The 26,092-nt window shown below is 25.8% G+C and overlaps 4 protein-coding genes across 7 annotated transcripts; 2 read left to right on the top strand and 2 right to left on the bottom strand.

Annotated features, from left to right (window-relative positions):
• Positions 1-1,704: 1,704 nt before the first annotated feature.
• On the bottom strand, positions 1,705-5,780 carry LOC132924852 (ubiquitin recognition factor in ER-associated degradation protein 1-like). Its single transcript, XM_060989293.1, has 5 exons — positions 5,375-5,780; positions 5,186-5,300; positions 4,968-5,122; positions 2,803-3,360; positions 1,705-1,877 (listed from the first exon to the last, which is right to left on the bottom strand). The coding sequence occupies exons 1-5, from the start codon at positions 5,375-5,377 to the stop codon at positions 1,803-1,805; spliced, it is 906 nt and encodes a 301-aa protein (XP_060845276.1). The 5' UTR covers positions 5,378-5,780; the 3' UTR covers positions 1,705-1,802.
• A 55-nt stretch (positions 5,781-5,835) lies between these two features.
• LOC132924853 (ribonuclease P protein subunit p30-like) lies at positions 5,836-12,410 on the top strand. Its single transcript, XM_060989294.1, has 8 exons — positions 5,836-6,278; positions 7,145-7,293; positions 9,401-9,475; positions 9,550-9,618; positions 10,645-10,839; positions 10,898-10,965; positions 12,010-12,089; positions 12,151-12,410. Exons 1-8 carry the CDS (start codon positions 6,203-6,205, stop codon positions 12,201-12,203), a joined length of 765 nt encoding a protein of 254 aa, XP_060845277.1. The 5' UTR covers positions 5,836-6,202; the 3' UTR covers positions 12,204-12,410.
• A 2,537-nt stretch (positions 12,411-14,947) lies between these two features.
• LOC132927468 (RNA polymerase-associated protein CTR9 homolog) lies at positions 14,948-25,465 on the top strand. Of its 4 annotated transcripts, none has more exons than XM_060992008.1 (20): positions 14,948-15,508; positions 15,574-15,899; positions 15,982-16,815; positions 17,642-17,777; positions 19,377-19,475; positions 19,569-19,808; positions 19,889-20,461; positions 20,517-20,636; positions 20,721-20,852; positions 20,917-21,095; positions 21,158-21,366; positions 21,432-21,613; positions 21,671-21,851; positions 22,768-22,916; positions 23,025-23,141; positions 23,230-23,375; positions 23,444-23,869; positions 23,951-24,068; positions 24,136-24,285; positions 24,461-25,465. In XM_060992008.1, the coding sequence occupies exons 4-19, from the start codon at positions 17,736-17,738 to the stop codon at positions 24,250-24,252; spliced, it is 3,030 nt and encodes a 1,009-aa protein (XP_060847991.1). In that variant the 5' UTR covers positions 14,948-15,508; positions 15,574-15,899; positions 15,982-16,815; positions 17,642-17,735; the 3' UTR covers positions 24,253-24,285; positions 24,461-25,465. The 4 variants fall into 4 exon arrangements, with proteins under 4 accessions (XP_060847991.1, XP_060847990.1, XP_060847992.1 ...); XM_060992007.1 differs by having other exon boundaries at positions 15,574-16,240; positions 16,701-16,815; XM_060992009.1 differs by having other exon boundaries at positions 15,574-17,777.
• On the bottom strand, positions 15,312-15,712 carry LOC132925586 (elongin-C-like). The gene is made up of 2 exons (XM_060989971.1): positions 15,534-15,712; positions 15,312-15,465 (listed from the first exon to the last, which is right to left on the bottom strand). Exons 1-2 carry the CDS (start codon positions 15,710-15,712, stop codon positions 15,312-15,314), a joined length of 333 nt encoding a protein of 110 aa, XP_060845954.1.
• Positions 25,466-26,092: the final 627 nt, after the last annotated feature.

The raw sequence follows: 26,092 nt of genomic DNA, 5'->3' as shown, positions 1-26,092 counted from the left end.
TCGACAGTAACTAGTCACTCATAATTTTGTTTGGCTTATATTACAATATATTTTTTATACATATGAACGAAATTATAACATATGATAGACTATATTGTAAAGTGTCATTCGGTGCAAGTTAAATCATTGTATTGATAGTGGTTTGTCTGTTATGACGTAAAAGTCAGGAGTACAAATTTTAACCCACAGTGCAGCAACTGTCTTCGGATTCAAAATTTGGGTGCTCGTGTAGTAAAACAACTATCACATTCTAACTATAGCCAATCTTACAAGAAAATTTTTACCAGCATTGAAAAACGATATGCATTTAACATTGGGAGATAACGATTGGTCCATAGATAAAAGATCTACATTGATTGTTTTTTATATGTTTAATCTTTAATAAAATAAAATAATAGATAATTATTCAAATAATTGTATTCTAAAACTAATCAAATAATAATTATAATTGAAAATATTATTTGAATACACTTTGTAAAAAATGATTTGAATAAAATGTAACTTAATTATTAATTAATCCTCTAAATACAGTTATATTCATATGATGACCTACTCTGTTGAATTTATTACTGACAATTTATGCAAAGTCCACATGCGACATATAACGAGATTCTAATTTGTGGTTATAATAAAGTATTAAGACACATTCTTATACCTATTTTCATTTTAAATCTCCAATCTACAATAAATTAATAACCAATAACATGACTGATAATTTTAATAAAAATCTTATTTTATCATTTGATTTACTGGATTAAATGCGTTTTTAGCCATGGCAGATCGATGAGTCATGAAAAAGCATTGTATGCTGCTAGGTTTTATGTATGTTATTATTGCCAATGGCCTGGTGATATTTTTATTAAAATTTTCATCATATTTATCATAAATGATTTTTTTATAGTAAATAATTTAATTTATAGCATCATGTTTAAAGACAGATTTTAGTTTTTTTAAATTGAATTATTAAATGAATATAATTCATATAATACGGTATGTTTTTATAATCAATTAATGCAAATTTAATTTATAATGATATTAATTGTAAAATATAATTAGGATTTACTATTAAAACATTATTATAACACAATAACAGAAGAATTATGTAAAATATCTCATATAAATTTATTTTAGTTCAATTATATTATTTTCAGTTATTTATTATTTAATTTAATTAATCTGTAATATAGTATCTACAACATGTATTACCCTAATTAAGATACGGCTAGGATCCAATATAAAAATATTAAAACTAGTCTTATGTTATTTTAAAATATTTAATATTATTTAATGGTTTTAATTTTAGATTTTAAAGATCATATAAAATGTGACATTAATTAAAATGTTGATTATTTATATTGTTATACTTCTAAAATTTTAATGGATAAACTTATTATTAGAAATAGATGGTCGTTTTGGTTGTTGATTTAGTAATGAACATAATTTTTAACAAAATATTAATCTTAAACTAGTTAATTTTCTTTATAATCATTTATCATGTAGTAATCATTGACAACATATATGAAAATAATTATAATAATAAACCACAGAAAATTATGTTATTTTAAATTTTTATGATCTCCATAACATTTCTTATTTTATTGTGATAATTATATTTACTATAAGCATGTGCCAATACTTGAATATATATTATAACTGTATAAAATGCTTATTTTTAACTATAAAATAATTATCATGTTAAAACCATTTTACAATGAAATAAATTTATTTTGAGAAATGTACATTTTTTAAAATTTAAACCCTTTCATATTAAACATATGTACATGCTTTAAAAGAAAATTATCTTATTTCTTTTTTTTTTTAGTTTTCAATACTGATCCAGAACCTGCAAATGGCTTGAATCCTTCTTGATTTTCATTCTGAAATGTAAAAAATTAAGTCATTAATGTAATATGTATTATTAAATTTAACTAAGAAATAATAAAAAAATGTATAGTTTTTTTATTGATAAAAACTACCTTCAAATTAAACCACAAAAATATTTTTGTTTAAATAATCAATTTCACAAATTAGTGATTCAATTAGTGAGTCAAAAATGACTGATATATGATTAGTGCGTTTGAACATCATATTCACTTTTGGATCAGTTGTAGTTGGTAATAATAATGTAAATAATGTGTTAATTATGTTTAAGGCCAATACTTGTATATATTTTCATATTTTTATCAGTTTATACCTCCAAAATATATTTCATAACCCAACGATGCTGAGTACGAAATTTTATTTTGGATTTTCAGAACATATTTTATGTACAAAATTTGGATCATATTTAGCATTTTAAAAACAATGAATCGAGAATCAAAAAATTATTATTAAAAAAATATTAATTTGTTTCACTTGTGTAAGTTATTATGGCTAATTAAATAAAAATAGGTTAGATTACTAATCTTAATTGTTAACTAGCAATCGTCATTAATATCACTTAATATTATATTTTATCATACCTATCGTGGTCGTCAGTTGTTGTTTTTTATTAAGAACATTAAACATTTTTGTTTGGTTTTAGATGAAGAGTGAATACAACTCATTTTTATAAATTGTTAGCAACAGAACATATGAGAAGTAAATTTTTTAGTTAAATTAGAATAAACAATTAATTAGTAGTTTTTTTTTTTAGAGCATATTTTAGTATTTTTTAGAGCTAATGCTATTTTTAGAGCTATATTTTATAGGTTTTTACTGTTTTTAGGATTTATAAAGACAATGTCTTAACTATTTATTTATGTTGCGGATGTGTATTGAAATTTCAGTGTGATATAGATTAAATTGAAATTTTATAATTACCTCATTGTCATTATTCACAGGACGAATATTCCTTAAGAACTGTATAGTTCCAATGGAATAATTATAATCTGGAATACCTCTTTGGTATGCTGCTTTAAACTGATTCAATTGATCGTCAGGATTTTCTTTCTTTTTTTTACCATCTAATCGATTGCCTGAACCTTTAAATGCTATGAAACCTGTTGGTTCTGGCATTAAATCAGCAGGATCCACCATCATCTCTTCTGCAGCTGGTTTTTTTTCATGTTTAGGTTCTTGGTAACCAACTGGTGCAGCAAACTCAACATTCATATCACATTCAATGATACTAACAGCGTTACCCGGCTTGGTTTCTAACACACACATTTCATAAACTTTTTGGTTGTATTTTATGGCTATTACGTCACCAGTAGTCAAACAAGCAAAATTGCGCAAACAATTTTCTAAAACGGCCTTTGGATTAGTAATATCCAAGAATTCAGAGTTTTGAGGTTGGAACTTTGAGAAGGTAGCTACTTCTAATGAAACACTTTCGACTTGCACTATATCTCCTTCGTCTAGCAATAAGTTTTTCATCATCTAAATAAAATACAAACAAGAATTACAATAGTTTAAATTTCAAACTAGCCTATGAAACTTGTTTTACATACACCATAATACAGGTAATCTCAATTTAAAATAAATCCTATGCTCACATTGCATTTTAAAAATATATTTTATTTTTACTACTCATGTAATATTTTTAAAATTATAAATTTATAATTAACAATTAATTTAATTAGGCCTAAAATAATAGATTATTAATTATAATAAATCTATATAATTATATATAAATCAATTGTAATATAGATAATAAGTTGTTATTCAATTTTAGTAAAAATTGATTTAAATTTGCTCACTGAAATAACGGCTGTCATGTATGCGGTCTACCGGTGAATTTACGAGTATAGTATGCGGTCTACCGGCGATTTACGAATATAGTATGCGGTCTACCGCAAATAAATAAATGAAAAATTATATCATAATATTAAAGTATGATTATTGTAGCAGTAATAGTAAAAAATTAATAATTAAAAATTAGTTGGTCAAAAAAATTGTTGTCAATGAGTATAAATAAATATAATGTAATATGTTATACAAAAACTTCCGCCATATCTCTCAAAAATGCATTAAATAAATCTGATTTATTTATGCCACGCCACCATGTTTCCATGAGATATCTGCAATAATATATATCATTGTATTACGTTAAATTTATTTATACTCATTGACAACAATTTTTTTGACAAACTAATTTTTAATAAAAAAATAAAAAATAGTAATAAGTAGGGCTGGGATTTTGATGCACTTTGCATTGTTTTTCAAAGCTTACTGTGCAATGCTCGTCTTGTCACAAATTTATTATATGTACATTTGAATGAGAATAAGAAAGTTTATTTTGCATTTTTTGGCTTTTTTTAGTTTTTAGGTCATTTTCTTAATTTTTAGGGCATTTTTTGAGGTTTTGGAAACCAAGTGTATGAATTTAAAATTTTATTTTAAGATTTTAAGATTTTTACACCAACATGGTTTTTAAATAAATATAACAGATTATAAGTAGGTACTCGTAATTCGTATTATATTATCGGACAAGGTTTGAGTAACCTCTACCCGCATTTCCTGTTAAATAATCTTAAATCGGTAAAATCGACGTCTGATGATATTATCGTTCGACGTTCAGTACGAGTTTTGTCATTTTTTTAGGGCATTTTTCGGGTTTTTTTAGAGCATTAAAATCCCAGCCCTAGTAATAAGTATAAAATTTTTTATAAAATTCTTTTGCCAACATATTGAATGTATAAAATATAAATTGTGTCGCGCAATAAATGACGTACTGAGCTATGGGCTCTTTTACAAAATGTCGAAGTATTGTTATCTGTGTATAAGGCAATAAAGATAAAGTATTGACCGAAGAAAAAGATTAAAGTGTATCTATTAAAAATAAACTTAAACCTATGTAAAAACCTCATCCTACAGTGGCCAGTAGAACGCGTTTGCCGGTAGACCGCATACTATATGACAGCCGAAATAACTATGAATGTATGATTTCATTGTTGTGAGTAGATTTAATATGAATGTATGAAAAAAAAAACAAGTGGAATTTCAACTAGATTTATATCTAATATTATGTAAAATATAATTAATACCCAATAAGGAATATATATTTTTTCTTCATCTGCAATGAATTCCAATACACCACAATGAGTTTGTCTGTTGCTTCTTTTGTTAGTTAGCTTGAACAACATCGGGTAGTTGATATTTAACCGAGTCAATATATCCAGAGCTGACGGGGGCATTATAACTGAAACCATTGTTAAAAAAAATAATATAATAAAATACACAATAATGATTTCAAGCGTCTTACTTTTTCCACCACGTTCAACGTCTTCTCGTTCGGTACCAGGGAGCATCGACACTGACCAGCATCTGTATGTCGTGTTGAATGGTCGGAGTATGTCATTGAATAAACTCAGGGAAAACTGAAATATATTTTAATTAGTTCGACCAATTTTCAGAGCACGTACTGTGACAAAAAAATTAGCTGTTTTCTTACCATTGTACTTTCAGTCGGTTGTTGTGGACTTTTGTCAATAAAATATTGTTATATTATAGGACCTTTTCAAGGCGTTCAATTGTTATGCGCAGTCACAAAATTATAGTAACCTTTTGGATACGGATAATAGACGAACGACAAGCTTTGCCTAAAGATGTTTTCGCGGAGTGCGCTCAGAGGTTCAACGTTGAAAAGGAAATGTATACAAACGCGAAATGATCCATTCCTATCGTGTAATCGTCAGACTACCGTATTGTCTTGTGTGAAAATAAAACTACAAACAATAATTGATAAACAGACCCAATATGGATACGATATTCCTATCACCACTAAACATACGCTTAATTTTGGCCAACATAAGAGAGAGAAACTGTGGTTGTCACTCGCACAGAAGCTTACGAGCGATAACGAAACTCGCGCGTTTCAAACAATAGTACAATATAATGATGATATCAGTCGTGTCGGACTACAGATTTTTATTTTACGTCAATAATTACGGTACAAACACTTGAAATTATTTTTTTCTGTGGAAATAATATTACACATCATCGTACTACGGTTTCTCAATTTATTAATGTTTTGAGTTTTCAACACACGTTTGTGTACACGAATACACGATAGAACGTCGTTATCAACATTTGTGTGTCCTATAAACGATAACGTGATAAGGTTTAGACGTTTTGAAAACTAACCGGCGTTAAAAAATGTTCTTAGTTACTTGCTCAGTTGTAGGTAGTCACACTTTCTTTAAACGTTATTAGACGTCTCTAATGGTAATATTATTTTCGTTAATGCTCAACCACCGAGTTTAATGTCACGAGAAAAAAAATGAAAACACCTTGTGGATACTGTGACTTACGCGTCGAGAGTGTCAACGGCGACATTATTGATGCATTTATTAGACGTGAGTACAACAATTTTTTATTTATTCGACCCGAGCAGAAGTATACAATCAACAGTGAACATCTGTTGTTTTTGTCGACACGAATTATAATACCCGAAATGGTTATTTTCTTTTCTTCAATATGTCTGAGATAAGATATTGTCAGCGGTAACAGTTGTTGTTGTTACAGTCTTTTCTTTCATACATTGGTTGAGTTTATGCTTTCCTAGTTTTGCAGCTAAACTGTTCAAAGCATGTTTTAACTGTTATGGAAATAATATTAATACAGTACCCTACATACGTAAGGTTATTTTTTATAATTATTAAAACATTAAAAAAACTATGACTAGTTTGTTAAATTTATTGGAAAAATGTATACACACATACAGAAGAGAAAATCCAAAAGCTTTAATTTTATAAATGGCATTTTATTTGTTTTCAAATAATTTATCATCGTTTATATGAAATATAATAGTATAATAATATATAATTTGTATAAATATATTTGTTATTCACCTGACTAAATCATTAATAACTATTTACTTATTTTTACCCTAGAGAAAAATTATTTATATGTTTTATTTACATGGGTTGACTAATAGCCAATTTAACTGCTTTAATATAATTATACTAAGATTGTTGTCAATTAATTTTAACTTATCACAATTGTAACAATAATAGCCAATTGGTAGGTAGTAGACTATAATATGTTACAAAATCATAATTATAACATCAATCTTTGTCTGTGTACATTCGTTATATTCTAATCATAAGTAACTATAGGCCAACCATAACTTAATATTTTATTAGTAGTGTGATAATAATAAAAATTGTATTATTGGTGCAGTATATGATTGTTTTTATATTTATGGAAATTTTATTCCCAGATGGGTATGCTTTGATTGCTGTAAACACTACAGTGAATTGTTCATTACTAAGCAATGGTAGTTTGAATAAAAAAAAAAGAAAATTTGCAGAAAGTAATGATGAAAATGACGAAGAAAAAGACTGGGTACCTACACCTAAGTTAATTAATGTGAGTATGGTGATTTATTTAATTTAAATTATATAAATTATATTACATTTCTATTAAGATACCTGATGTTAAGAGGACTTCTCACCCTCATGTGTTGTCTCCGTCTTACACACATACGACATAGTAAATTTTTGTTCACCAGTTTCAATAGTGTGCTTTTAGTTTTAATATTAGAGTGAATTGACCTATTATCAAACTATTAGGTAAGAACATTATCTGTGTTCTCTCGTTGGCTTTTTATGATACTTTAATTTTTAAGTGAATTATGAGCATTTTCAAATATTTAATAATTTCATACTCATAACTTAAAAATTAAAATATCGTAAAAAGCCAACGAAAGAACACAGATAATGTTCTTACCTAAAAGTATGATAATAGGTCAATTCACTCTAATATTAAAACTAAAATCACACTATTGAAACTGGTGAACAAAAATTTACTATGTCGTACACTCGTACGTGTGTAAGACAGAGACAACACCATGCAGGTGAGACGTCCTCTTAATGTTGTTTTGTCTTCAAAAATATACTCTATAGGAATAATGATTCTGTGCTGTAGAACCAACCAAATCTGGTTATTATTATTATTATTTTTTAATTAATAGAAATAAAAAATATTGTTCAGCCCTCATTGAACTTAGTTTTTCATTATTTTAATCCCAAACTTTGTAATATGCCTTTAATAAAATACAGTTTTTTTTAAAAATTGTTTTATATCATTATTTAAAATAAAATAAAAAATTGAAATTAAATTTGAGCTTAGAAAGACTTCTTTCTTCAGATAAAAAAAAATATTTAAAAAATTGATACCAGACTCCTTAAATTATCATATATTTTTGTTCCTCCCTGGATTCAACCCTGAATATATGATAAACGGAACTAGGATGGTGAACCAACAGCCGATGGTTGTTGAGCCGACAACCGACTAGCTGACGTTGGGTATTATTATTACAATAAAGATTTTATATTATGTACCCATATCCAAAATTTCCAATTAATAATAATATTAATATTTATCAAAGCTATTATTTAAGATGAGATATTGAACTAGTATTATACATTTGTGTTATGCTGCAATGTTATTTTGAATCAGTGATGTTTTTGCTATTGTCATATTTTATTTTATAATAATGGAGTGATTTTTGTTAAACAACAAACTTTTTATAAATGGCTATGTTATGATCAAAAATAAAAAATGGTTAAATAATATTATTGATGATAAATTTAGTAGAACCACCATAGATTTTCTAAAAAGTATAGCTTATAATATAAAGCTATAAATGTAATTATTTTTTTTTTAATTTTTAATTATTTAAACAAATATTTTTTAAACAATTGTATTAATAATATGAAATATGAATAATAAATTGTAATTTAGTAATACATTTTTTAATTTTAAACATATAAATTAGAATTGTAGATACCCTGTCTGCTCAACATTGTGATCCCATGATAAACAATGTTGATATTATCTTACTTTGCTCCTACCATAAATTGGCAGTTTGTAGCAAGATAAGTGAAATGAATGGGTCATCCTTCATTTTTTGAAATATAAAATGTACAAATGTATAACCACATGTCATACGAATAAAAATCATACATAAATAATCTGAGTTGATAATATAAAAGATAATTGGCATTATTTATTAAATCTGTATTACAGCAACACTATAGTTATATTTGTATTGAGTAATCCATAATATAAATTAGGTAGTCTCAATAATAGAAATTATATGGCTAATAACAGGAAAGTACTTTTCTTTTATATTATTGTAAATACAATGTACCTTTAGATGTATCATTACGTATTTTAAGTATTATGAAGAGCATGATTAAGATTAAGTTAAACTTTCAAATTAAATATTATATCAACCGCCTTAGTGTGCCACTTAACTTTTGTATTTCAACAGACTTTTTTCATTGAATTAATTATAAACATGACTTAAATATATTTAATTAATTAAAACCTTTTGAATTATAATAAGCAAAAAATTCTTTTAAATATTTATGTCACAATAGGTTCAGATACCTCAGTTTGGTTTAATATACATAGTTATAGAAATATTATAATTTATTATTCAGATTAAATTGAATACATTTTTTTTCAGGAAAATGATTCCAAATTGACCATTCTAAATCGATTAACAATACAAATATCCAATATTGGACAATTGCAAAAAATTGTAAGTAACAAAATAAAATAACAAGTATACTTTAAATTTAGTTATCAACTAATTGTATTATTTTTGTTTTTTAGTTGGGTTCTCAAAATTTCAAATTATATAATATTCTTGCAGTAGAACCATTAAATGATAAAGTTTTACAGGTATGAATACTAAGTCACAATTAATAAATGCCTGTAAGATCAGTTTATGAGAAATTATTTAATGTTTGTATGTATTATTAAATAAAGGTTGTTTCATTAAGAACGTAAAATTAAATCTCGCTAATACTTTATTAGACGAAATTGTTTAGAACAAAAATATGATATGAACATTGTAGTATACATTCAGAGGTCTATCATTTATGTATGAAATATAATATTTGATATATTTTCACCTTGGCTACACTGGTAAGCTTCAGTTCTAGTCAAACATGTAATTGTGCAAGAAGTTTGAGGTCTGAAGTAGTGACTATAACTGGCTTCCTAAGTTATGTGACTTAACTCCACTGGACTTTGGGGTTACGTAAAAGCTCATGTTTACAAAATCAAACCACAATCCATTGAAGAACCATAAGAAAAAATGTATCATATCATTAGTGAACTAGATCCAGAGGTAGATGTATCAACAAGTGATGAGCAATTATGATACCATAATTGAAGATATACTGGCAGTATAGCCGAGGTAGATAAATTTAAGATGTTGTATTATATAAATAAATCGAAGAATGTATATACTACTTGTTCAAATAATTGTTTCTAATGAATAATGAAGTAATAATAAGATTAAGTTTAATGTTATTAATGATATAACATTTTTACTTGGTTTTTAAATAAATATATTATATGAAAAAGTAAAAAATAATATTAAATTTATCCTTCAAAGTTACATAACCTGACAGCCAACTGGATAATAGGTTTAATTTATATATTGTATGTACAAATAATATATAACATAAATAATACATTTTACGTATTATAACATTAAAAATTACAATTAAGATATAAAACAGATTTTTTTTCATTCATATTGTTCAATAAATTATATTTTTTTTCAATATTCTAGATTAAAATTAATAGGGATAGAAAAAAACATTTATTTCAGTTCTTGCACTTCTACTTATCTTATTTGCTTATAATGTTGTTATTATATTTGTTTAATGTTTAATTATTATTTGTTTAATTGTTTAGGACATAGTGACTTCTCCATCAATTGATATAATAACTTGTAATATGAAAACATCTATTACTCCAAAGGACTATACAATCGCTGTTGAAAAAAATATTTATTTCGAAATATTTTATGGTCCAATGTTATTTAATTCTAATACACGTCAAGATACTTTTACTTTAGCTCATCTGCTTTATATTAAAGGAAAATCGAAAGTAAAATAAAAAAAATTAAATTAAAATTCATGTAATTTAATTTTTACATCTATTTCAGAACTTAATAATTACAAGTGGAGCAGCTAATAAACTAGACATACGCAATCCTCATGATGTGATGAATTTGTATCCTTTGATAGAAGTTTAAATTAATTTATATAAATACAAGAATTTGACACCATAGATAATTAAAAACTAGTTTTCTAGAATAAAAATAAAATATTTACTTATTATAATAATATCATTAATTAACCCTCCTATTATATATATATATATATATACATAGGCGTAGGGTGATCAAATATATTGGCGGGGGGCTGCATAAACAATTAATAATAATAATAAAAAAAACACTCAACTAAATGAAAATAAGACATTTATTTGTTTTTAACTATAATTCCAAACGTCTATTAGTTTTTGAATATATATTTAAAAATCATTTGAATCAATATTATTTGAAATATCTCTTTCAATATTTAATATTGCCAGGGAAAAAAAACGGTCTTGAGTCATAGTTGATATATATGTATTGATACGTCTCATTGTAGAAAAAGACCTCTCACATGATGCCGAAGAAATTAGTAAGGTCAGAGCTAAATTTAAAAGTTTATATACATTAAACCCCCAAGCCCCCCTAGATACGCCTATGTATTTATATAATAAATAAACAAATATTTTTTAAATATTTTACTTTTATAAATACATTTGACTGTAGACATTTAGGTTTAGTAGACATGCTGGGTTGCATGAAACCGAACTTTAAATTTATTTAATGAATTGTTTTATCGGACTGTTAAATATTTTTACAGATGCGTTTGGGTTACACAAATCGTACAATAAAAATATATTGGTATTAAGCATGATACCAAGGTTTGTGTAGAAGTTTAAGGTTATCACAGAAAAAGTGATAACTTGCATATTACATTCCTGTATGAATGTTGAAGTTATGTGGCTATGGGCATTGTTCACAAAATAACCCAATAGATAATATACATATACAAATAAAAAATTTATTTTCATAGTTTCGTTTAATACTAGAACTTTTGTAAACATTGCACTGTTTGCATATGCTACTGACTTTAATATTTTCATGAAATCAACTATCTAGTTGTTTTATATGTCTATGATTATTACTTAGTTTCAACAAATATAACTTGACTATGAATTCAGAGGTATTTTACTAGGTCTTTCAAGAAAACAGTCATCACAATCAATTACTCAAAGATGTTATTCAACTATTTTAAAAAGCTGTATGTTGCATCATTCATTATTTTATTAATATTATATAAATAATGTTAACCTGTTTTTCAGATGGTCGAAAATTAGGAAAATCTGCTATACATTTGAAACCAGTGAACCAGTAAACAACAATACTTAAAACAATTTTCGTTATGTCTTATTAATTTGATATCAAGTTTTGAATGTATTATATTTGTAATATTAATTCACTAAGTATAGTAAGTTATAGTTCAATTGTTAAATAATGCTGTTTAAATCTTATGACTATAAATTATGAAATAGTAACTATAAACTTTGTTTAATTCTATTAAATGCCATACACTTGCAAATAAGTTGATTTTTACATTATAAATAATTATAATATTAAACTTAATTAATTTAAATAAGAAATAAATCTTATTTATTTTATTTAAAATAGATACTATAAATAATTGTTAATGTTATAAAATGTTCAAATGAAACATTATTCTATGTATTTACTGTTGCTTAACTAATTAACATTAGTAATTTACTGGTTGTTGAAAACAATTTTATTTTTATGTAAGCAAAATTAAATAATTGTTTTTAATATGAAAATAATACATTTATAAAATATTATAATATAATTTATTATACCATAAAAATACATATATACAGAGTTGGTCATCATTCGAATAAAATTTTATTTAGATGATTATTTAGATAATATTTTATTTGAATAATTTTAAAACATAATACTTTTATAAAATATAAATATATTATATGAATAGCATAATCACATCCTATAATATAGTTTAAAAATAAAAATAAATCATCCTACAATATTTTTATATTTTATATAAGCATTATGTTTGAAAATTATTCAAATAAGAATTTATTCGAATAATTATCTAAATAATATTTTGCCCAACTCTGCATATATATATATATATATGCGTGTGTGTATTTATATATATCGAGTGATCCATTTACAAAAAACGTTCATTTCCAAAAAAAAAAAAATATACATTATAACTAACCTAGTTTTAAGTAAAAAAATAAATATATCTTACCTTTATTCCAAAGCACAACATTTTCTAAAAAACTTTGAAGTATAAAAATTGAATTTTGGGCGATTAGCTTATGAGTTTATGTATTTATTGTTTAGATCAGTTAAGTGGCGTGATCAGGAGTATCCCCAAAATATTGGACCATTATTTACTAATCTAAACTTTAAATTTTATTTTTATAGATTGAAATTTAAATACTCTGAATAATATCCTGAAGTAGAGTATGAAATTAAAAATGTAAATGTATATTGTCATTTAAAAGAGTAAAAGATGGTAATCAAAAAAGTTCTATGAGGACTAAGCTAGAATAAAAGAATATAAAATATACTCTATAATATAGTCTATATCAATTATTTTTAACGTTTTTAGAATCAGAAAACATTGTATAAAATTTTTATGATGCATAGCCGTAAAATAAAATGGTACCTACTTTTGTATATTATTTAAAATACATATTGATGTTATATTTACAATTATATGGGTACTTATAAAACAGTTTACATGTCATTCTATAGAATTTAATATAATTTTAATGATCAAGTAAAAAAATAATGGAATGAAACTAAAAATTCTTAATTGAAAAAATTTTAATTTTATCACTGATTTTCAAGTCAGTAGAATACTTTTTCTAAGTTAGTGGAACATCTATGTGCCACCGAACACAAATTTAAAACCACTGCTCTATATAAAGTAAATTGCATTATGAAACTATAAATATATGAAAATAATATTTTGTTACAATTTTTTTTAAATCATGTTTTATGTATAATATACTGTGAGAATGTGAATTAAATAATTTTTATTTCAATATATTTGTGACTGTATTTTTCATAATATTTATAGGCTACTGACCAAGTGGTGAAAATTGAACTAAATTATACATTTTAATTATTTAAAAAGATTAACACTTTCACAGTTTGGATACTTTTTGAAATTGCATATAATATTATCTATAAAATACAAAGGAATCTTTTTCAACTTTTTCCGTTTCTATAATCTTAGTATATTATTCTCAAAAAAAAAAAAAAATTAAATTTACCTACTAATTTAATAATTATATTATTTTTGTCTAAATTTAATATCAGGAATATACATATTTTTTTTATTAAAGAAAAATCTATTGTTTTTATTTAACAAATGCAGTATACACTATACATTGTCCTGCATTTATTTATTTAATATAATATTTTGTTGTGTTCTATCACTGACAAACATTTATCACAAGAAAATAATTTGATTGAATATCTGTTGGAAAATGTATTTTTATTCCATATTTCATAATTCAATGTATTGAAAAATTATAATAGCAAATTTAATATATTCTTACAGAAATTTAGAAGCTTATATTATGTAATATCAAAAATTAGCAGGCATCATTGTTAGTCTATGGTGATTGCAATAAAAACTAGAAATATCAGTTAATAGATTTGTATTATATTAATACAGTGTTTAAGATTTTTATATTTTTTATTTATTTTCAAGACATAAAAGTTGTTCATTAAGTAATTATCTAATATAAAAATAATAAATTTCTATTAAAAAATGTTGTGTAAAATTAGACTATTATTATCATTGGTAATACTAGTTGTGAAGGGAAGATATTTATTTTACAATGTGTGTTATTTATTTATTTTTATGTTTGAAAACACTTTTTCTAGTAAAAAAAAATATAAAAATTTGTTAAAATTTATTAAAATTGTAAAATTATTATTAAAAAAAGTTAGAATATTACTATTCAGAACTGTTTTTGATTGTTTACAATGATTATTATTGTATTCAAGTTTAACACATTAATTTCAGTGAATTATAATTGATAAATATTACTCAATGATGTGATACACTTAACAACTACATACAGCAGAATACTTACCTACTTGTTTTATTTTTAAATTAAATTATTAATAATAGTATGGTATGCTATGGATAATTAATAATAATAATGTTTTAGATCAGTGTTTCTCAACTGGTGTTTCGCGGAACCTAAAGGTTCCATCAGCCAGTGCCAAGGGTTCCGTGAGATATTTGGGAAAATATCTATTTATTAATAATATTTTTGATTTGAACTATGATTTGAACATAGAAAAGCTCTAAAAATTATATGTGGGTTCCACAAAATGTTCAAGCTCCTGCAAAGGTTCCACAAGTAAAAAAAGTTGGGAAACACTGTTTTAGATTATAAGTACTAATACATATTTCTGTTGAGTATTAGCAATCCAAAAAGTTTGCTGCCATCATTAGAGCCACAGCCATGTTTGGGTTTGTATTGAACGGTGGTACATCAAACGAACTAGAGACTGTACAGTTATCGTAACAATATTTGTAGATGAAATACAAGCAGATATGATACAGGATGTGGGAGCTAAATAATGAGAAAAAAAAATCAAATAATCAAGACATTTGATGTGGGTGAAACTTAGAAACACTCACGGAATATTCTTAAAATTGATTTCGTTACACTCGGTTTCAGAGAATTTTCCAGGGCCTTGCAACATAGCCTTTATAGTAGCAGATATCAAGGCGTACTCGAGTTTCACAATGAATATTCTACCGTCGTTCGAGATCAATTTCACGTACACGGAATTTGGACCGAGGCAACTATCAACCATCTTCGACTCACAGCGATTCTGAGAACATACCGTTTACAATACGTTTATTAGTAGCGTATTTGGACCTGAATTTGGAGGGGGGTCGATCCCCATTTTTATCTACCATAGGCTATTTTTAATGACATTCAAGGCCGTATCTAAGGGAGGGATCAAGTGGTCCGGACCCCCTCCCCCCAAATTTTTAAAAGTAGAAATATTTTATTGCTGAATATAGCTTACATTCTAAAAATTTTCATCATTATATTTAAAAAGATGAATTTTTTTTTCAGTTACGGCCTTGATGACATGTACACGTTAAAATAGCAATACAATTAGTTTAGTTAGGTACCTGTTTTCCTTGTGCTGCGATAAAGTCAACCATATTTGTCTTTCTTTTCTTCTGAAATTATCGTTTGATTTATGTCTGTTTACCGCACACAAAAACGACAAGTTACAGAAATGATGACCGCCGTACACAAAAACTATTCAAGTTATAACATGACGCCCCTGTCGTTGGGCGGGTGGAAAATCGATTAATATCAACAAATGGTAAATATAAACTTTGTCCTTTATTGATTTCGATTCCCGGGATGTCGGGACCAACTGTGGGGGGGGGTAGATCAAAGCGAATCGTCCTCTGTCGGACTACGGGTGTGTACACACCTGCCACATAACGATACGTAAGCATCCACCCGCTTAATCGGGGTTTCACATTTCGTCAATGACGAATCGTCATGATGCTCTGTGCGAGTTTTTTTGGTGTTCCAAACGCGTCGGTAAGGGTGGATATGCTCTCAGATTAATATTTTAATTTATTATATTAATTATATGTTAATATTTTAATTGGTTACATTAATATAATATTTATCAGCGTATACTCGTCGTCTTTCCGAGCCACAGATATGTAGAATAAATATTTATTCTATGTACTTATCTGTGTTCCAAGATTAGTGATGTATCATTATCACTAAAGCTATTGTTTATACTATTATCAACGTTATGTCCACAGATATGTTTAGTCATGGAACATTGTCTATGGTAAAATCACACGATGATTGCAAAAGAGAAGCTGCGTTAGCTATAATGAGAAATAATGTTTTGTTAATACAACGCCTGCCATCACGGTAATAACATGTTTTACTATTTTACTGATAAACGTTATAATTACGCTATAGAATAACCAGAAAGGACACTTTTTGAGTTTAACAGGGGTTCTTATGGGGCACAGATTTGCTACACCTGTTAGAATATCACTATATCAGTGTGGCCTGTGGAAAGATATTTCCCATTATTCTATTTTTTTAGCAAGACTGATTTTCCAAATATTGAAAGAACGCGGTAGTCATTGTTTACAAAAATGTATACTGTCAAACTGTCCGAGGCCCTATAAAATTGGAAAATCAGTGTTACCAGACAAAAAGAATTTTAGATTTTTGTTATTTTATAGATACATTGATAATCCAACAAATTGTACAGTATTTTTGAGCCCTTGTCCCTTCCGGTTATTCTGTGATTACGCGTTCGGGGAACTCACGCACATTAATAATCAGTCGTGACGCCTCTTAAAAACGGTCCATGTTCAACAGCCGTAAGGCTATACGATTGTTAAAAATAAAAACAATAAACCTACTACAAGTGCTTTTTACCAATAATCGGGTTACAGTGTATGATAAACCTTTTTATTTTCGTGCCGGATTTTGTATTAGGCGCTTGGAACAAGTGTTCAACCACCTGTAAGGTGGGGGTGTACGAGACAGTATCGATTCCGCAAGGTAGATATACAAGGTCGTCAGAACATGTGGATCGTTTCGTGTATTCGCAACGATTGTTGACGTCCCGAGTCGTAGTGGCTGTTGCCTGCTATAATCCTTATCTTTAGTGGTTATATGGCACTGACACAAATATTAAATAATATTTTATTTGTTTATTTTTGTTGTTTTACGTGTATAGTTCGTTGTGAAGCTCGTGTAATAAACTGAAATAATAAATTGGTGGTTTCGCCGGCGGTCGTCGTTTCATTTGCGTTTCTTTTGCCGTAACGAACATGGCTAACTCAATCGAAATACCGATAAAGGACATGGACAAGGTACGTTTACTTGTTGAATGTTGTGTTTATTATTTGGATATTTTATGTGTGTGTGAGAAGGGACATCCCGACACACGATCCGAAATTGAATTCAACAATTTAATATGCATTAAATACAGTTTGCTGGACACGGTTTTTTTAATTATTAATTACTCGAAATAGAAGCTTCGATTTTATAAGACTAGAAACCATCGTGATCGATTTAGGAGTTATGGTTGTCACTTGACGTGCAGTGTGACTAGGGTTAATTATGTATTTATGTTTATTTGTATTGTAGGTTCGATATAAAGTATGGCATTGTAACCTAAGCTATTATTAGTTTTAGTAGTATTTATACCACTATAGTTTTGATTATAACTGAGAATTTTTTAATTTTAACCTTCCAAAAGCACTAACTAGATACTATTTGCTACCAGTAACCTCTCGGCTCTCATGAAGTTGATGATCTAAGTATTTTTTCTAATGGAATAATATTTCTATACACAAAAATTATATAAATAAAAAACACTTATCGTTGTAAAATTATATATCTTATACATGGTTTAATATCTATATAATACTTATTATTATTTGTAGCAGTTGTAGTTTAATTATTGTGCATGAATAGTATATTTTTATTATTAATACACAAAAATTAATATCACACATTCATAAATATTTTGAAATAATAATAATTTTTATTAACAATATGAAGAAGTATAGTTTGTAACAAACTTATAGAACAGTACATATTGAACTAGAATACAATTTAAAATCACATACCTAGGATATTTATATATATATATATATATATTGTAAGGCTATTTTTTTTATTTAAAAATACTTATAATTGATCTAGACCTAGGTATATCTGGTGACATAAACAATCTCTAAACATTTAATGAATCAATAGTGAGCGAATAACAAAAATATCATGATTTAATGGTTCAATATTGGTCCATTAAATGAATAAATTTTTCATGCAATGCGGTATTAGTCTTTTGTTTTAAATTATATTTTTGTTTAATACATTTAATTATATTAAATTAATTTAATGGTTCCTAATATATATTTAAATAATACTGAAAAAATCTAGGCATGCTCATTTTACATTAAATATTTAAATTATTTTTTGCATTTTAATCAATTAATTCATAAATGATCAATTGTTATTTTTATAAAAAAAAAAAATGTTTTTATTGCATTGAGTAATAAATCAGATTCAAGTTTAATTTAAAAAATTGGTTTGATTCAAATAATAACTTATACTTACTTCGGAAGTGTAATACTTTATCAAGTATTAACAATTTTGTTTTATGCATTTCCTAATTATTAGTATTTTTATCATACATCTAAAATGTCACTAAACAATAAACAGTCTATTCAAATAGATAGAACAACATTATACTTACAGAGTATAATAATTAATTAGAAATCATTAATTGGTAAACGTGACTGTATTATAATACACTATAACTTGGCCAATGATACTTGCACTTTATTTTAACCATCAATTTTTGTTTGCATTTACACAGAATAAATAGAATTACATATTATTGAATATAACATAAAGATGTACTGTTATTTTAATTAAAATTTGTTTATTAACTTTTTTATTAGATTATTGAAATACAAACAAGCCAGCTGCCAGATCCTAACGAGCTCCATAATATTTTAAAAAATGAACATTCAGAATTACATATATGGGTCAATTTAGCAGTATGTTTTATGTTTTATTATATTTTAAACATGAATATACTGTATATAGAATAATATTTAAATATTTTTATTTATTTTTTCAAAAAATGTTAGCTGGAATATTATAAAAAAGGCAATTCAGTTGCTTTTGTTAAGTTATTGGAATCGTCACGGAGTAATTCATGTTTGAAATATAAAGACAGCGATAAAGACCAAATGAGAGCTTTAGATATGTTAGCAGCCTATTATGTACAAACAGCCAACCGAGAAAAAAATAAAGAAAAACGTATCAAACTCTTTGCTCGGGCAACTGAATTATATACAACAGGAGATAAAATATTAATGGATGATGTGGTAAGAATATGTTTATTACTAATTATTAAATGTTTTAAGAATTACATATTATGTGTTTTATACATTTTTACATTTTGCAGAATCATTTATTGGGTCGTGCTTTTTTCTGTTTACTGGATGATAATAAAATTGACCAGGCCAATGCACAATTCAATTTTATATTGAGCCAATCATTGAATAATATACCAGCTCAACTAGGCAAAGCGTGTATTGCATTTAATAGGAAGGATTACAAAAGGTCCTTAGAGTATTATAAAAATGTATTGCGCTCTAACCCCAATTGTCCAGCTGATGTAAGATTAGGTTTGGCACATTGTTTCTTAAAACTAGGAAACATAGAAAAAGCATGTTCATCGTTTGAACGTACTTTGGAATTAGACCCTAAATGTATGGGTGCATTAGTGGGTCTTGCTATCATGAAATTGAATAGTGAATGTTATAGTGACATAAAAATTGGTATAACTTTGATGTCTGAAGCTTATAAAATTGATCCAACAAATCCATCGGTTTTAAATCATTTATCGAATCATTTTTTCTTTAAGAAAAATTATAAAAAATCTCAAAATCTAGCTATTCATGCATTACAAAACACAGAATATGATGCTATAAAAGCGGAGAGTTGTTATTATATAGCTAGATCATATCATGCAGAGGTAATATAATTATTATTGTTAAGAAATAACTTATCTTTTTTAACATAACTTTTAGAATAATTATGAACGAGCATTTCAATACTATTATCAAGCCACTCAGTTAGCACCTATAACATTTGTACTTCCACATTATGGTCTTGGTCAAATGTATATTCATGGAGGTGATATAGAAAATGTAATATTTGTTTATAACATCTTATTTTTCTTAAATTTAAAATTAAATATAATTTTTAACGAATTTAAATTGTAATTTGTTTAGGCTGCTCAATGTTTTGAAAAAGTTCTTAAAACTGAACCGGAAAGTAATGAATCTATGAAAATCCTTGCATCATTATATGCTGATTCAAATAATCAACAGAAACGAGATATTGCAAAAAATTATTTAAAAAAGGTATTTGGTTAAATATCTAGTTATTATTTTTTTTTTATAGTCTTTTTATTGTTTAATATCCTAGATTATCAAATACAATCCTGATGATTTAGAGGCTTGGATTGAATTTGCTAAGATTTTAGAACCGTCTGATTTAGAAGAATCTTTATCTGCATATAATACAGCTATAAATTTACTGCGCAAAAATCAGAATAATACAATTCCACCTGAAATACTTAATAATGTTGCAGCTTTAAATTACAGGTATGAAAATAGTAAAAAAAAATATATTATTATAATATATAATTATTTGTCTAATATTATAGGTTAGGAAATTTGGATCAATCTCTTTCTCAACTAGAAGAATCTTTAAGTTTGTCAAAAAAAATGGCTACAACTAACCAGGAACATTATACTTCTATAGTTGTTACAACTAGTTACAATTTGGCAAGGGTTTTGGAAGCACAATCTCAATTTCAGAAAGCTGAAATATATTATAAAAACATCTTAAAAGAGCATCCTAATTACATTGATTGTATACCGAATATTTATTTCAATCCAATCATAGAAACTGTTATAATGTTGAATTATATGTTATAGGTTATTTACGTTTGGGATGTATGTCTCGAGATCGTAACCAAATTTATGAAGCTTCTGATTGGTTAAAAGAAGCATTGCGTTTTGATAATGATAATCCTAATGCCTTGTCATTACTTGGAAACTTACATTTATCTAAAAATGAATGGGGTCCTGGTCAAAAAAAATTTGAACATATTTTAAAGGTTTGTAAATTGCATTACCTAATCAAAGTTAGTTTAATTTTTTTTTTTTTTTTTTAGAACCCATCAACATTAAATGATTCATATGCGTTGATTGCTTTGGGAAATGTTTGGTTGCATACTTTATACCAACAGAATAAAAATAAGGACCAACAAAAGAAACATCAGGCTTTAGCTATGCAGTTTTATACTAAAGTCTTGAGATATGATCCAAAAAATATTTGGGCTACTAATGGAGTTGGTTAGTAAAAATTATATTTGTTAAAATTAAACTTCCATTTATTTTTGTTTATCTTTAAAATCGCCTAAATGAATCATTTAATTTGACAAACATCAGTTTTTTTTATTGATATATCTTAAATTCAGTAGATTATTAAAATATAGTCAAATTTATTATTACATTTTTTTTGGTAAATTTAAGGGTACAAGTCTTGGGCTTACTGGGTTAATTTACTTCTAAGAATATCTTCACATTGAGTAATTCTTATATCTTGCTGTATTTCATTTTTCTAATTGTTATTAAGAAAATAGAAAATTAGAATGTGAATTTTTAAAAATCTATTACCAATAAATTACGATTACATGGCAAACTGCAATAGTATTTAATAAATGCACAGCAGTGTTAGTATTTTATATATAATTTTTAAATATATATCCCCCTGTAATAATAACAAATAAAATTGACACTTAATTTAAAGATGAAAATGATTTTCATAGAAATATTCATTTTTTAAATTAATGGTTATTTATGACTAATTTTTTGTTATTATCAAAAATATTAAGAAATGTGTTTCAAAATGTAGCTTTATACTGTTTATTATTTATGCATTTGTGTATACTATATTTTGATGATACCATTGCAATTATATGTGTGCACTTTCAGCATGTTTTTTCTTATGTTATAACATAACTGTTATAAGTATAAACTGTTATTTTTTGTCAAAGTTATCAGATGATTAAAATAAATATATTATTTCTATTTCTGTAATATTATGTTTATATAATATACTAATATAATATTAAACAATATCATTAATTTCTCATTAATTTTGAAAAAAATGCTTTTCATAGTGATTTGATTTTGATTATTTTATTCAATTTAAATTATTTATTCTTGTTAGAGATTAGATAAATTTAGTATTTTTCTGTTAAATAAGGTTGTGTTTTGGCTCACCAGAATTATATAAACGAGGCTGGTGATATATTTGCTCAAGTGAGGGAAGTTACTACCAACTTTCCCGACGTCTGGTTGAATATTGCACATTTATTCATTGAACAAAAACAATATATTAGTGGCATTCAAATGGTATGTCAGAGTTATTCTAGATAGTATAATATATAAATTACACATAAATAAGTATTTATTAATAGTCATACGTTAATTTCATATGTTATTTGTTTTAAATATTTTCAGTATGAACAATGTATAAAAACATTTTATAAGTATGATAATGTTGATGTTTTACAATATCTTGGACGAGCATATTACTTGGCTGAAAAATTTAAAGAAGCAAAAGTTGTATTTTCAAAAGTGAGTAAGCTTATTTATTTTTCATAGTTAACAATGTTAACATAATATTATTAAGATGTATACTTAAAATCATTAAAATTAATATCAGGCTCGTAGAGTTGCTCCTCAAGATACTGTTATAATTTACAATCTCGCTTTGACTCTACAAAAACTAGCAGTTCAAGTACTGAAGGACAAACAATCTAATTTGAAAATTGTACTTCAAGCTGTGCGTGAACTTGGATTATCACGAACGTAATATTATTAAATAATAACTGATTTTTGAAATTATAAATTGTCATTACTATTTAATTGTATTTCAGATATTTCCAATATTTATCTATTCATGGTGATCATGTGCAATATGACTTAAAATTGGCTGGTATTGAAGCTAATCGTTGTCAAGATTTAATGAATCAAGCTGATTATCATGTGAAACGAGCACGTCAGAAGGACATCGAAGAACGTGAAATTCGTCAAAAACGAGAAAAAGAACTGGAATTACTCATAGTCAAACAAAATGAAGACAAAGCAAATGAAATGCAATTCGAAGAAGGAAAAAAGAATGAAATTTTAAAAAAACGCCAAGAATATTTAGAGAAAACAAAAAATGCAATTATGATGTTTCATACAGCTATAGAAAGCCCTAAACTTAAAAGAAAACCTCGTATGAAAAAGAGTTCAGCTCACGGTGGAAGTTTTTCTTCTGAAGAGGAAGAAAATAAATGTCCTAAAAAATCAAAAAAAAGGTAATATATGTTTCTAGGTTTTTATCTATCACTTACATTATAAGATAATTTATCAACTTTTTAATATCTATCTTAATGTAGTGGGCAATCTGATAATAGTACAAAGAAAAAAAAAGTAAATATAAAATGCAGAAAAGAAATATGTGCTTCAACTCGATCTACTTCTACTAATGTACCAGTATTAAAAAAAAAAAGTTTGGTAAGTTTTAAATTTAAATTTGTGAACAATAATAATTTCCATTATATAATAACCATCTCATGTTTAGTCCAACAGCAATAAAAAAGTATGCACGTTATCAAAACAAAAACTTAGAATTGTTTCCAAAGAATTCATATCAACTAGCGAGGAAAACAGTAGTGAAGATGAGGAAATAAAAAAATAAATTTTTTAACAGCGAGTACAAAATCAATACTTGGTAATTATTTTTAAATTATTATTTCAATATATTAATTCTTATATGATGTTAAGAAAATATTTTTTCTTGAGCATATTAATTGATCACGTTCAAGGTGGTTAGTAGGTACCATGTTTTTACAACATGTTTTTTCGTTTAAATAATTATAAATATTCATATTTATTTTCATTTTCAGCTGTCAATATGAAATTTCATCTCCATCGAGCAGTGCTAGTTCAATATCTAGTGTTTCAAGCTGTTCTTGAAAATATAGTACTTGTTCATTAAGAGTCCTTTACCTTTGCTTAGTTGTGTGAAGTCTGGTATGTTACAAAATTCTCATTCATCTATTGGTAACTCCTGTTCAAAATCTTCTGATAAATCTACTACAGGTTTAGAAACCAAATCTGGTTATTGTTCTGTTGTGTTATTATCAGATTTTTCATAGTGTTTAAATAAAATAAAATATACCAGAAATAAAATTTTAAGGCAAATTATTTTTCAGTTAAGAATATGATTGAATGCTTTACAACTTATCTTTGTTTTAAATATTATTATTTACTAAATAAAAATTGATGATGGCAATAATTATTTACAAGTTTGCATACAATATATTCAATATTAATTATAATCAGTGGCGGCGAGTTAGGGTAGACAATGAAACACAGTGGGGTATTAACAAAATTATATGTATGGAAGAGACATGTCTCAACGTAATATTTTAATAATTTAATTGCATTCCGACAGTGGTTTAGGGCCTTTTACACATATGTATTATTTTTTATTTTTAAATCAATTTTATATAACACTATTTCTTTAGTTGTCTTATTGTCTTGTTGTCTTGTTGTCTACCCTATAAAATTGTTCGCGCGCTGCCACTGGTTATAATTTATGTTTTAGTAAATTTTTTTTATATTTTATAATAGTATTGAAAAAATGAAAATATTAAAGAATTTTAACATTAAATTAATTTTAGCATGTAAATAATAAATTAATATCTAAAATAAGTGTTGTTAGTAAATGGAAATTGTTATTCATGTTTTTTTTTATTTTTATATCAATGAATATTGTATTCACATTGGCATAATTGTAAATCTGTTAAGTTTTTTATATTTCAACGATTGGTTTATCTGTTGTTGTTACTTTTAAGTTTGATGATGTTTAATTTACTCCAATATAGAATTTAATGAAATTAAATGTGAACTGGTTAAAGTAAATTTGCTATTTTATGTGTTGTGTACTTTCAAGATTTAAACAACAAATATTGTGTATTCAGTGATAATTGAATGCATTGTATTACATAATAAATGCAAAATTTATACCATTTATACATACTTGATTGAACAATATTTCAATATTCCATTGAATATTAATTTAATTTGTTTATAATTTTTGTATAATTTATTGTTGTTCTAATCAAAATCATTTCTTTTCTTTTTGTGGATAAATTGGTATGTTCATAATAATAGTTATTTTTAAATTTACTAGATTTAAGACTACCATTATTTTTATGTAATACACGTAATTACACGTTATTAAATGTTGAATATTGAATATAATATTGAGTATCTAAATAGTTTTAAACTCTAAGCAAACAATAAATTGGCTTATAATATAAATTGTTATAAGTTATAACAAATATTAAATACCTACTGACTAATTTGTTTCTACTTCATGTTGAGTGTACTAACGAATAGTGAATATTTGTCATGTATGTTTGGGATCCCGATTTTATTGTAATAATAATTATAAAAAATATTTTTATTGTTTGGTATACTGTTTATTATAGTAAATGTAATATACAATAGTACAATACATCACTCATTAA

This window comes from Rhopalosiphum padi, chromosome 3 (assembly GCF_020882245.1).
Source record: "Rhopalosiphum padi isolate XX-2018 chromosome 3, ASM2088224v1, whole genome shotgun sequence".
In the NCBI taxonomy this organism is placed as follows: Eukaryota; Metazoa; Arthropoda; class Insecta; order Hemiptera; family Aphididae; genus Rhopalosiphum; species Rhopalosiphum padi.
Note: the sequence above shows the minus strand (reverse complement) of the source record. Positions and strands in the feature narration are given on the sequence as shown.

Excerpts from the sequence above, each read along its gene's own strand:
- LOC132924852 (XM_060989293.1), bottom strand. Across the intron at positions 3,361-4,967 it reads AAATATATATTCCTTATTGG|ATGATGAAAAACTTATTGCT; the intron begins GTATTAATTATA and ends TATTTTATTTAG. Across the intron at positions 1,878-2,802 it reads CTGTGAATAATGACAATGAG|AATGAAAATCAAGAAGGATT; the intron begins GTAATTATAAAA and ends TTTACATTTCAG.
- LOC132924853 (XM_060989294.1), top strand. The coding sequence starts at position 6,203 with ATGAAAACACCTTGTGGATACTGTGACTTACGCGTCGAGAGTGTCAAC. Across the intron at positions 7,294-9,400 it reads CTACACCTAAGTTAATTAAT|GAAAATGATTCCAAATTGAC; the intron begins GTGAGTATGGTG and ends ATTTTTTTTCAG. Across the intron at positions 12,090-12,150 it reads TTCAACTATTTTAAAAAGCT|ATGGTCGAAAATTAGGAAAA; the intron begins GTATGTTGCATC and ends CCTGTTTTTCAG.
- LOC132925586 (XM_060989971.1), bottom strand. The coding sequence starts at position 15,712 with ATGGTTGATAGTTGCCTCGGTCCAAATTCCGTGTACGTGAAATTGATC. Across the intron at positions 15,466-15,533 it reads ATCAATTTTAAGAATATTCC|CTCCCACATCCTGTATCATA; the intron begins GTGAGTGTTTCT and ends CTCATTATTTAG.
- LOC132927468 (XM_060992008.1), top strand. The coding sequence starts at position 17,736 with ATGGCTAACTCAATCGAAATACCGATAAAGGACATGGACAAG. Across the intron at positions 19,476-19,568 it reads ATATATGGGTCAATTTAGCA|CTGGAATATTATAAAAAAGG; the intron begins GTATGTTTTATG and ends AAAAAATGTTAG. Across the intron at positions 21,614-21,670 it reads AATTTGAACATATTTTAAAG|AACCCATCAACATTAAATGA; the intron begins GTTTGTAAATTG and ends TTTTTTTTTTAG.